The sequence below is a fragment of the Zootoca vivipara genome, chromosome 13 (genome assembly GCF_965207765.1).
Source record: "Zootoca vivipara chromosome 13, rZooViv2.hap1.1, whole genome shotgun sequence".
Taxonomy (NCBI): domain Eukaryota; kingdom Metazoa; phylum Chordata; class Lepidosauria; order Squamata; family Lacertidae; genus Zootoca; species Zootoca vivipara.
The window spans coordinates 53114411-53126145 of record NC_142596.1 but is presented as its reverse complement, the minus strand read 5'-3'; the positions used below and the strand labels follow the sequence as shown (position 1 = coordinate 53126145).

General features: G+C 53.4%; 2 protein-coding genes across 2 annotated transcripts; one reads left to right on the top strand and one right to left on the bottom strand.

Annotated features, from left to right (window-relative positions):
* Positions 1-400: 400 nt before the first annotated feature.
* LOC118092907 (forkhead box protein J1-B-like) lies at positions 401-4507 on the bottom strand. The gene is made up of 3 exons (XM_035131582.3): positions 3900-4507; positions 2503-3082; positions 401-1517 (listed from the first exon to the last, which is right to left on the bottom strand). Exons 2-3 carry the CDS (start codon positions 2989-2991, stop codon positions 807-809), a joined length of 1200 nt encoding a protein of 399 aa, XP_034987473.2. The 5' UTR covers positions 2992-3082; positions 3900-4507; the 3' UTR covers positions 401-806.
* Positions 3011-11034, top strand: NUDT16L1 (nudix hydrolase 16 like 1). The gene is given in 5 exon segments (XM_088657270.1): positions 3011-3184; positions 8374-8599; positions 10111-10373; positions 10841-10894; positions 10897-11034. Coding segments are annotated over 5 exon segments (855 nt in total).
* Positions 11035-11735: the final 701 nt, after the last annotated feature.

Sequence of the window (11735 nt, the reverse complement as noted above, 5' to 3'; positions counted from 1 at the left end):
TGAGGAGGCCGGCCGTTTGGAGGAACAATGAGCCAGCACCCAGCCAATGTGCGCGTCTGTCTTTGTCTCCAGAGCACTTGCCCAACTGCCCGAGGCAGGTCCAGGCTTGTCTGCTGCCCGGTGTCCATCTCCTCACCAGAGCACAGGAAGGAGAGTCTGTTTGCCTTCCTCCCTTCCCATGTACAGAGGAGCAGCTGGCACAGGCCTTAGCACAGGCATGGCATGGGAATGCCCACCTCCCTCCCTCCCTCCCTCCCTCCCTCCAGCATCTTCAGGGATTTTGCCAAGGGAGCTCCGATGCTCTTCCTGGCCGGCCTTTTAGCTGCTAGCCAGGATGCCTTCACCGAACCCCTTTCCTGCCATGGGAGCTGCTCAATGAAGCAGAAACCAGACTCTGCTCTCAGACAAAATTAGTTGCATGTATTTACTTACAAACATTGTGCTGCCAAAGTTGATTTGGAAAAAAGGATAATTGGTTTTGCGTGCACAGGAAGGGAAGGAGGGAGAGGCCTTGAAGTCTTCTGAATAGAAGTGCCCCCTTTCCCCCTGGTTTCTTGGCCCCCAGCCCTTTGGCAGACCCACTTTGCCCATCCTTGCACCTCTGAGAATATGCTCACTGGTTTCAGAAAAAGCTGGACGTCCCCAGCTAACGGAGCTCTGCTTTGCCATTTGGGAATACACTATGGCGGACACCCCCAGCCTCTGCTCTCTGGCAGAGCTGCCCGCCCCTGGCAGAGGTCAGCTGCAAACCAAGGCCACTTCCGCTTCTGCTGCATCTTCTCCTTGCCTCTTGGGGCCTGCAGAGCTCATGCTTCCCACGGCTGCATCTCGGCCAGGAAGCCCTCGACAAAGCAGGTGCCGCCCTCCTCCTCAAAGGCCCAGGGGGGTCCCAGCGGTGGCTCTGTGGCTGCTTCCTCCTCCCCCCACGGTTGGCCCAGAGGCTCAGCATACAGAGTCAAGTCTTCCACCAGGGCTGTGACAGGGGGAGGGGGACCTTCTTGGCTCAGAGCACTGGCTGGCTGGTCAGCGGAGGCCAGGACCACCTCCTCGGCGGCCAGGGAGCTGAGGGCTGCCGTCAGCTCCAGGTCCTCGATGCTGCTTCCGCTGCCAACGAAGGTGTCCTCCAACACAGACGCCCAGCTGAGGTCCCCCGGCAGAGCCACCCCCTCTCTGCCCATGGAGGCCAGAGGCGAGCGGGCACCGCTCCAAGCAGCCTTGCTGGGGCCCTGGCCTGGCAGCTTACCGAGGTGGCGCTGCCGCCCAGGAAGCCGGGGCACCTGGTCCTCTTGCAGGGGGCCATGTCCCCTCCCTCGGAAGCAGCCCAGCTCTGCACCAGAGGCAGGCAAGAGGGGTGTTTCCTGAAAGGTTGGCACCCGCCTCCGCCGGAATATCCCGTCGACGAACCTGTCTGCATGCTGGGGGTTGATCCGCCAGAAGCCCCCCTTGCCAGGCTCGTCTTTCTGCCGCGCCACCTTCTGAAAGCACTTGTTCAAGGACAGGTTGTGGCGGATGGAGTTCTGCGAAGGAGACAAAAAGCCCATGGGGAGGGAGGAGGGGAAGAAGGGGAAAGAGAGGGAGGGGTGAGCAGAAGGGCATGCAGAGAGCCCTACGGGATCAGGCCAGGGGGATCCCTCTGGCGCCTCATCCTGCTCTCACAGGGGCTAGCGAGGTGCCTTTCGTGAGAAACTTGGAAGCAGTACCCGCTGCACACTACAGCCAGTGACTGGCATTGTGCCTTGGAGGCACCGATTGCCCTTCGTGGATTTGCCCAGCCTCTTTGAAAGCCATCCAAGTTGGTGGCCATCCCTGCCTCCTGTGGCAGGGAGTTCCATAGTAACTTTGTGCCCCATGGAGAATTGCTTTCTCTTCTCTTTGTCCTGAACCTCCCTGTCTTCAGTTTTGTTTCATGTCCACAAGTTCTAGCATTTGCAGGAGAGGGAGGAAAACCTTTCTCAATACACCCACTTTCTCCAAGCCGTGCCTAATGTTCTCAACAGCTGCCTCTTCCTTGCATTTCCCCCAAACTTAAAAGTCCCAAACGCTACAACCTTTCTTCCCAAGGGAGTCCCTCCGCCCCCTGGATCATTTGAGTTGCCCTTTGTCTCTTGCCCTACAAGAGAGCTCCTTGGCAGACATGATTCGTGCCCACCTGATGAATGTTCCCCCCCCACCTCCACCTGCCCAACAGAATGGGGAATGGCACCTCTGGGGCAGGGGGAGAAACTCGCTTCCCATTTTTGCAAGTCCACAATACTGATGGGAGGCCAGCTCAGTCTCCCCCTTCCCACTGGGCCTGGCTCTTCCTGCCTTTTGTCATAGGAACGCAACACTTTGCCTTTGTATGTCCTTGGTCCATTTATCTCAGTATTGTCTACCTTGACCAGCAGCAATGGCTCTCCAGGGTTTCAGGCAAGAGTCTCTCCCCTCCTCTGCCCATGGGGAATGAACCTGCTTGCAAGGCATCTGCTTGCAAGACCACCTGCTGCTCGGGCACCGCCTCACCTGCCAGCTGGGCTCTGCGTGGCGGTAGTAGCAGAAGTTCTCCGTGATCCAGGCGTAGATGGCCGAGAGAGTGAGCTTGGCTTCTGGGCTGGCCCGCATAGCCATGCTTATGAGGGTGGCGTAGGAGTAGGGGGGCTTCACCTGCCCGTTGGTCCGGTAGTCGACCACCTCTGGGGTGGGGGCAAGGGGCTGCAGGGAGGAGCTGGAGCTGGTAGGTTTGCCCATCCCTGTGGGCACTCCCATGGCCGCTGTGTCGCCCGCGGGCGGGCTGGCTGGCGCGTAGGAGCCCTGCAGGAGGCGCGGGTGGCCCAGGAGGCTGGCAGAGGAAGGTTTCTCCGGGCTGGCGGTGAGGAAGGAGAAGCCCTGCAGCCACTGCAGGTTGGTGAGGCTGTCGTCCACAGCGCCAGCCCCGCAGGATGCGCCCCAGGGCTCTGCGCCCAGCTGTTGCTGTTGCTGCTGCTGCTGCTGCTTCGGCCTTACGAGGGACATTCTCCACGGCCCGAGTCAGATGTCCTTTTCTCCTGCGCCAGGGGAGCCCTCGGATAGGCAAGGCGACGGGGGCGTTGGACGGGAAATTCTCCTGCAGGGCCAGAGACAAAGGACAAGCTGTTGCTCCGCCAGGTCCCCCGCAGGCGCATTTGGTTACACGGGCTCTATTCGCCGGGGCCTCGCCAGCCCGCCTGTGGGTTGGGGAAGCGGCTCCCTGGGGACTAGCGATCCGGTTTCGGAGGGTGCGCAGGTGGCAGCCGCCGAGGCTTCGTCTTTACATTCATTAGGGGAGTGCACAGCTCAGCTGTAACCCGACACGGCCTCTCCTCCGCCACCCTGCGCCAGAAGACCCCCGGCGGCTGCACGCCTGGCCAGCCCTGCCCGCGAAGGCTGCTGCTGCTGCTGCTGCCCTCCTTGCGCCCGCCTGCGGGACTCGGAGACCAACTCCAGCGCGGCTCGCAGGATGCTGGGTTTTTAAATCCGCCGCGTCCTCTGGTGCCACCTGCGTGGGGCAGTGCCCCCCCTTGCTCCTTCCTCCACCAGTCTCTCTGCTTCTGAGGAGCGAGCACCCTTGCCCGGGAGTACCCAGACAGCTGCCACCCATGCGCAAGAAACGCCCTCGGAACCAGGGAGCAGCGTGAAGTTGGGGCGGTGGGAGCAAGGTCAGGAAGGGGGACTTTTACCAAGGAGGTGTCCCGGGCTGAATGGAAGGAGCACCTAGCTGGTCGGAAAATTAGAAGAGAGATGGACGGGGGCAGCGTTATCAGCCATGAGGTTTATACGTTCCTCTCTAGCCCAACCACCTCCCAATTTTGGGGTGCATCTCCTGTGCAAGGGCTTCGGGCAAAACTCTGAAAAGACAACCCCCCCCTTAAGTTCCAGGTGCCCCCTCCCCTCCAAGCGCCTACCTGCTGCCCCGCAGCAACAGGCGAGGTGTGGGCCGTCTTCTGCGAGTACCAGGGGAGAGTGACGCGTCCGGCTGGCTCTTTGCAAGCGATTGAAAGAAGCAACCTGTTCAGGCTGCCACCCCCCACCCCAAGCCCCACATTTCATTGGCTGTCGAGGCCACCTTTTGTCTCACGCGCCGCCACCTTGCGAAAGCTGCTGCGCTGCAGGAAGAAAAGGAGGCAGTTTGTTACTCGCAATATCACCAGGTCCTGGAAAGTTTTTGGGGTCCCCAAAGTGGCTCCCAGGAGGCTTAAGAAGCAGCTGCCGGCAGCCCGTCTGCCTTGTAAAGCCTCCTTTTGGCTGCCTGGTCCGACTTCTGCCCCAGAGGGCTCTTCCTGGCACCGCTGGGGCCAAGGGGAGCTTGGAACATCGGGAGGGCAGCAGTTTCGGGGGTGGGACAGAGGCGTTCATGGGGCATGGCGCACACACAGCAGAGGCAGCCTTTTTGCCTTCACAGGCCTCCCCGGCACGGCCTCCATCCATGGCATCTGTCCTGGGTACCTAAAAGCAGATTGCATATGTAAACCGCAACACACGGTTCAACTATGGAATTCACTGCCTCAGGAGGCCACCTTGGATGGCTTCAAAAGAGGATGGAGGAAACTCATGGAGGAGAGAGCTGTTGGTGGCTCCTGAATCCCAGTTGCTGGAAACCACAGGAGCGGAGAGGGCTCTTGTGCTGCAATTCTGCTTGCAGGTTTCCCATTGTACACCATGAATGGCATCTCTTTGGCACGGGCTAGAGCTCAACTTCGAGTCTACCAAGTGGCAATGGCGACGGCGAAGAGGACCTTCTTCACCGTTTTCATTGCATCTGCATAAAACAGCAGCAGGAGACTCTTCCAGGTGGTTCGCAATCTATCGGAACCACCTTCATCATCGGGGCCTGATAGGGACCCCAAGATCTCCTGCAATGCTTTTGTAAAGTTTTTTTTGAAGATAATGTCACTCAGATTCGGAAGGAGGTAGACTCCACCGTGGGAGCAGGGCCGGGGCGGGAGAGTGCTAGAGCGCTGTCTAGTCATGTTTCATGGGATCAATTCCAATCTGTTAACTCCGAGGATGTAAAATAAAAAAATTCCTTCAGTAGCACCTTAAAGACCAACTAAGTTTTTATTTTGGTATGAGCTTTCGTGTGCATGCACACTTCGTCATATACACTGAAACAGAATCAACCAGATATCGGATTCTTATCTCATTATGCATGATCTAGCTTTCTTTTGTGCCTCATTATGCATGATCTAGCTCTCTTTTGTGCCTTGCTCCCCCCCCCCCGCAGGACCAATTGCATTAATCAGCAGTCGTTAACAGCCATCAACAGGTTCACCTCTCCTATCAGCCCATCACCCATTCCCACCCCCCCACCACCACCCCCTGAATATAAATAAGGGTCTGGTTGATTCTGTTTCAGTGTATCTGACGAAGTGTGCATGCACACGAAAGCTCATGCCAAAATAAAAACTTAGTTGGTCTTTAAGGTGCTACTGAAGGAATTTTTTTATTTTGCTTCGACTCAGACCAACACGGCTACCTACCTGTAACTCCGAGGATGTGGACAGGCCGCTTGGACGAGTGAAACCAACCACCTGTTTCCTTGATCCTTGCCCATCCTGGCTAATAAAAGTGAGCCGGGAAGGGCTGGGCGATGGGCTCCGCAGGGTGGTGAATGCTTCCCTCTACGAGGGAGCCTTCCCAGACCCATTGAAAGAGGTGGTCATTAAACCGCTTCTTAAAAAAACATCTTTAGACCCGGCCAATATGGCCAACTATTGCCCAGTCTCAAATCTACCATTCCTGGGCAAGGTGATTGAGCGGGTGGTTGCTGAACAACTCCAAGCACGTCTGGAAGAAGCGGACCATTTTGATCCCTTCCAATCGGGACTCAGGCCTCACCGTGGGACTGAAACTGCCTTGGTCGCGCTGGCTGATTATCTCCGGTGAGCTAGGGACAAAGGTGAGAGCTGTTTCCTAGTTCTGCTGGATCTCTCAGCGGCCTTTAACACCATCGACCATAATATCCTTCTGGACCATCTAGAGGGGTTGGGAGCTGGGGGCACTGTCATACAGTGGTTCCGCTCCTTCCTCCTGGGCCAGGTTCAGAAAGTGGTTGGGGGTTGAGTGTTCAGACCCCTGGGCACTCACTTGTGGGGTGCCTCAGGGTTCTGGTCTCTCCCCCATGCTTTTTAATATCTATATGAAGCCACTGGGAGAGATAATCAGGGGGTTTGGGCTGGGTGTTCACCAGTATGCAGATGACACCCAGCTCTACCCTTTTTAAAAATCAGAACCAGTGGAGGCAGTGAAGGTATTGTGTGAGTGCCTGGAGGCGGTTGGAGGATGGATGGCGGCTAATGGATTGAAGTTGAATCCTGACAAGACAGAAGTACTGTTTTTGGGGGACAGGAAGCGGGCAGGTGTGGAGGACTTCCTGGTCTTGAATGGGGTAACTGTGCCCCTGAAGGACCAGGTGAGCAGCCTGGGAGTCTTGGACTCACAGCTGTCCATGGAGGTGCAGGTCAGTTCTGTGTCCAGGGCGGCTGTCTACCAGCTCCATCTGGTACGCAGGATGAGACCCTACCTGCCTGTGCACTGTCTCGCCATAATCGTGCATGCTCTGGTTACCTCCCGCTTGGACTACTACAATGTGCTCTATGTGGGGCTACCTTTGAAGGTGACCTGGAAACTGCAACTAATCTAGAATGTGACAGCTAGACTGGTGACTGGGAGTGGCCGCCGGGACCACATAACACCGGTCCTGAGAGATCTACACTGGCTCCCAGTACGTTTCCGAGCACAATTCAAAGTGTTGGTGCTGACCTTTAAAGCCCTAAACGGCCTCAGTTCAGTATACCTGAAGGAGCGTCTCCACCCCCACCATTCAGCCCGGACACTGAGATCCCGCACTGAGGGCCTTCTGGCGGTTCCCTCATTGAGAGAAGTAAGGCTACAGGGAACCAGACAGAGGGCCTTCTCGGTAGTGGCACCCACCCTGTGGAACGCCCTCCCAGCAGATGTCAAGGCAAGAAGTAACAATTTTACTTTCAGAAGACAACTGAAGGCGGCCCTGTTTAGGGAAGTTTTTAATGTTTGATGCTGTACTGTTTTTAATATTCGGTTGGAAGCCACCCAGAGTGGCTGGGGAAACCCAGCCAGATGGGTGGAGTAGAAATAATAAATTATTATTATTATTATTATTATTATTATTATTATTATTATTATGAAAGCAGGTGGCACTGCACCGGAAGGGCCACCGGCCTGATCCAGGACTCTTCTGATGTTCTTAAAGGTTACTTTTCCAGCCAGGACCCCGATGGACCTTAAAACAGGGCTCCTGCGCACAGTCAACTCATTCCTCTTTCCTCTGCGAGTTCATTCCATTCATTCATTAAACTTGTCACCCAATTATAATATTGATATGTCAACGTGGGGGAGGACTTTGGAAAGGAGATTTAAAATTTACAGCATGCTACGCATTAAAAAGAAAACTACATGAAGATGTTGTAGAGATGCTATTTGACGCCTAGCAAGCTGACAGAAATGTACAAATTTAAATCCAAGATATGCTGGAAGTGTAAAGAGAAAGAGGGGACTTTTCCACATGTGGTGATTCTGTAAGGTTGCAAAAGCCATATGGAAAATTGTTTATAATGATTGGGGGGGGGGGAGTTTAAAATAACTTTTGTTAAAAAAGCAGCTTTCCTTTTAGGTATCCTTGGAGAAGGGGTGCCGAAAGGTAAGGGGGAAAAAACTATGTATGCTATCACGGCTGCCCGAATGATATATGCACAAAACTGGAAAGAGGAGCTGATCCCAAAACAAGACGATTGGCAGCTAAAACTGATGAAATACGCAGAGATGGTCGAAACTTACTGGAAGACTAAGATATCAGGATGATAAACTCTTTGTAGCAGAATGGGGGGGAATGTATTGGACATAGGAAAACAAACTGTAAACAACTAAAAACATTAGCAGGATTGATATAAACAGGAGCCATAAGGATTACAAGGGAATTAAAAAGGATAAATGGGTAAAAAGGATAAATTAAGATATGCAGTAAGAATTTGATAGAAAAATAAGAAACCGCAGGAGGGAGGGAAGTAGCAGGAAAAATCACTGGGTTTGTGTGTGATTTATATTTATTGTTTAATATTGTAAAATAAAATAAACTTGTTACTCAAAGGGTTCCTAAGCAGCATAATGACACTTTATTCACCACATTATGTCCCTTAAAGTCGTGTTTATATGATTTATTAAAAACAACAGAGACAAACTGGGCCGGAGCTAAGCTGCTCCCTCCGCTCAGTCGTGTCGCCAGCCGGCCCGGGAGGGGAAGGCAGCACTCTGCACATGCCTAGGACATCCTCGCCCGCTCCCTGCCGCTGAACGGACCACATTTCCCAAGAGGCGCAGCATCAGGGGCGAGTCCCCGTCTAGCTCCGCCCCATCGAGTCTCGAGGCGGAGCCGCTGTGAGGCGAGCAGCCTCTCCATTGGACCATTGGACCGAATGGCTGCCCGTCCGCTACGCCGATGGGCGTGGCCGAGCGGAGGCCCCTGAGGCGCTCCGTCTGGGCCCCGGATGGAGCCACTCCTGCCACGCCGTGCTCTATGCCCCGCATCCCGGCATGCTCTTCGGCCGCATCCCGCTGCGCTACGCCGTCCTGGGGAGGGGCTTCCAGAGGGGCGTGGCGTGTGGGGGCGAGGGCAGGGATGCCACGTGCTCACTTTCCCACGTGGGAGGCCAGCCAAGCGGGCAGAGAGGCGCCTGACCATCCTTTGTGGCTCCTCCTACCGTATTATTATTATTATGGTTATGGTTACAGTATTATTATTTTATCCCCAGTGCTTTTTTCCTGGGGGTACACATACCCCTAAACATTTTGTGAATCTAAGTTTGGCTTCATTGAGGGGCAGTATTTCAATCTGTGTAGGAAAATGAGAGTAGCCCTAAACATTTTTAAAGAAAAAAAAGCACTGGTCATTCCCTTCATCAAGAGACCACAGGGCGGATTATTTTTATTATTATATATTTACGCTCTGCCAACAGGAACTCAAGACAGCCTACAGATAAAACACAAAAATACATAATAAAATCATAGTAAATGAGGGCAGAAAGACAAATCAGAGACTCACATCACTGTGTGCAGAACTGGGGCAAGACCGCCTGAGCATAATCTTGGCCCATCTGCACCTAGCCCAATTCAAAGTACTGCTTTTGAACTATAAAGCCTATTAAGTGGCTCAGGACAATACCCGAAGGACTGCCTCTCCCTATATGAACCAATGCTGTGGTTACCGTCTGAGGCCCTTCATGTTCCTCTGTGAGGTCTGGAGCAGGGGTTTCCAAACTAAGGCCCGTGGACCGGCCCCCTGCTGAAAAAGTTTGCTGATCCCTGGAGGGTGGCAACACAAGAACACACCTTTTTAGCAGTGGCTTCCCATTTGTGGGACACTCTCCCCAGGGAGGTTTGCCTGGCACCTTCATTGCTTATTTTTAGGCGCCAGGCAAAAATGTTTCTCTTCAGCCAGGACTTGGGCTGATTGTGTTTCTGTGCGCTCTGGCACTCATCACAGTCCTCTGTACACTGCTGTCACCATCTGCAGTGATCATGGAACCCAAGAAAGTAAAATCTCTCACTGCCTCCATTTCTTCCCCTTCTATTTGCCAGGAGGTGATGGGACCAGTGGCCATGATCTTGGTTTTTTTGATGTTGAGCTTCAGACCATATTTTGCGCTCTCCTCTTTCACCCTCATCAAAAGGTTCTTTAATTCCTCCTCACTTTCTGCCATCAAGGTTGTGTCATCTGCATACCTGAGGTTGCTGATATTTCTTCTGGATTAATATTCTACAACCTTGTAAATGTGTCTGTGGGAAGGGGATTTTTTTTGTTTTGTTGTTTCTTAACTCTCTATTTGTGCTTTTCTCTCTCGTTTTTTTCCTTATGAACTGCCCCGAGTTCTTTTGATGAAGGTTGGCATATAAATCTAATAAGTAAATAATAAACAATCAAGCAACCAAAGACCTGATTAGAAACCAAAGACCTGGTTGAAGAGGAACATTTTCGGCTGGCACTTATATATATATATGCAACAAAGGGGCCAGGGAAGCCTCGTAAGGAAAAACATTCCACAAATGGATGCACAATTAACATGCTCCTTCTCTTCCTCCTTGTGTTGCAGATGCAGTTCAATGGCCAGCTGGGCTTCCCTGGAGGGTCTGTGGACCGACGGTTCTGGTCACTGGAGGATGGCCTGAACCAGGTGCTGGGTTTGGGTTTGGGAGGTGTGCGTCTGATGGAAGCTAACTACCTGGCTTCACACACCACGGAGGGCCCCCAGCGCAAAGTAGCCCACTTGTATGCCAAGCAGCTGACCTTGCTGGAGCTACATGCTGTCGAGATCAGTGCCGTGCACTCGCGGGAACATTGACTGGAGGTGGGGCTCCGGGGGTTGACAGCAGCACAGAGGGCAGGTTGAGGTTCTGTCCACACCAGGCGAAGAATATTGGAGGGGACAAAGAGTTAATGGGGTGGCAGAGCTTGATAGGGCTTCCCCTGGGTGGGGGCTTTCACTTGGTGGCCTTAACCTCAGGGCAAAGGGCATTCCTTAATCTTATGAGCAGTAAGGTTTCAGACTGCATTGCAATATACAGGTTTTCCTAGTGCAGAGAGGAAAAAGAGCTCTTTGCTGACCATTTTTTGTGGGAAGGTGTACGAGGCACAAGCAGTTTGGCGTTAGTGGAGGGCTTGGTGTGGGTCACGGCAAGGGGGGGGGGAATGTGGGAATCAGAGACCAGGGAAAGGCAAGTTGCACCATAGAATTAGGAACTTGGAGGAAGCATGACTGTGGGCGAAGGTGGGCTGCATAGCATGGTGGTATTTCATTTGCCCGTGCTGTTGCAGGTGATGGGAATGGTTTGAGTGCCCCTGTACACCCAGAAAGATCGCAAGGGGGGCCTCTGCCTTTCTTCCTGGGGAATTCCTTTGTCAGAACAGCCAAGTTCCAGCTCCTTTATGCCTTGAAAGTCTTGAACATGGTACCTGTGGAGAAGGCCTTCCTTAGAAGCTGCCTCAGCCCCCCCCCCCAACCACTCTAGCATTGTCTCCTGCCACCTTTTGGACCAACTGTCAGGCAGGTGCCATCTTGGCAAGCGGCAGACAAAGTGTAGCCTCTGCAGCAGGAGGAGCTGCTCTGAGTTGTTTAGGGACTGAGTGAGGAGGGCCGAAGATGGGGAGACACCTTCTTGCTCAGGCAACCCAAAGCCCTCTGGCAGGCTCTGTCCTGGGGAGATGTTCCACTTGGTGCCCTGTGGACTGCTGGTGCTGGCCATTGGATTTATTTATTTTAAAAGCCTGTTTGTGGAAAGGCCTCTGAGGTCAGGATGGGGTTTTTGGTTCCTACTTTTAACACTGCACTTCAGGATGTGTGTGTGTGTGATAGCTTTGAGTCGATTTTGCTGCTGTGTCACAGCAAAGCCTTTCCTAGACTGTACTAGCTCAAAGGTGTGGGATTCCTTTCCCCTGCACCAAGTATTCATTCTCCAAGTATTACGGTAATATTTGCTTCAGAAGGAAATGACTTCAGCTCGTTCCAAAAGGGCTCCCTTTCATACAAAGCTGTTTGACTTTGTTAGCCCACCAGTCAGTCAGTCAGTCAGTCAGTCAGTCAGTCAGTCTACTTCACAGCTGCCTACTGTGACTTGCAGTGGCTCAAGAGTCTTGGCTGGGGCCTGGACCTGTGATCTTAGCTGTGCTAAGGCTACGGGTGGATCTTTCTCCACCCTAAGCACAGACCAGC

Excerpts from the sequence above, each read along its gene's own strand:
- LOC118092907 (XM_035131582.3), bottom strand. The coding sequence starts at position 2,991 with ATGTCCCTCGTAAGGCCGAAGCAGCAGCAGCAGCAGCAACAGCAACAG. Across the intron at positions 1,518-2,502 it reads ACGCAGAGCCCAGCTGGCAG|AACTCCATCCGCCACAACCT; the intron begins GTGAGGCGGTGC and ends TCTCCTTCGCAG.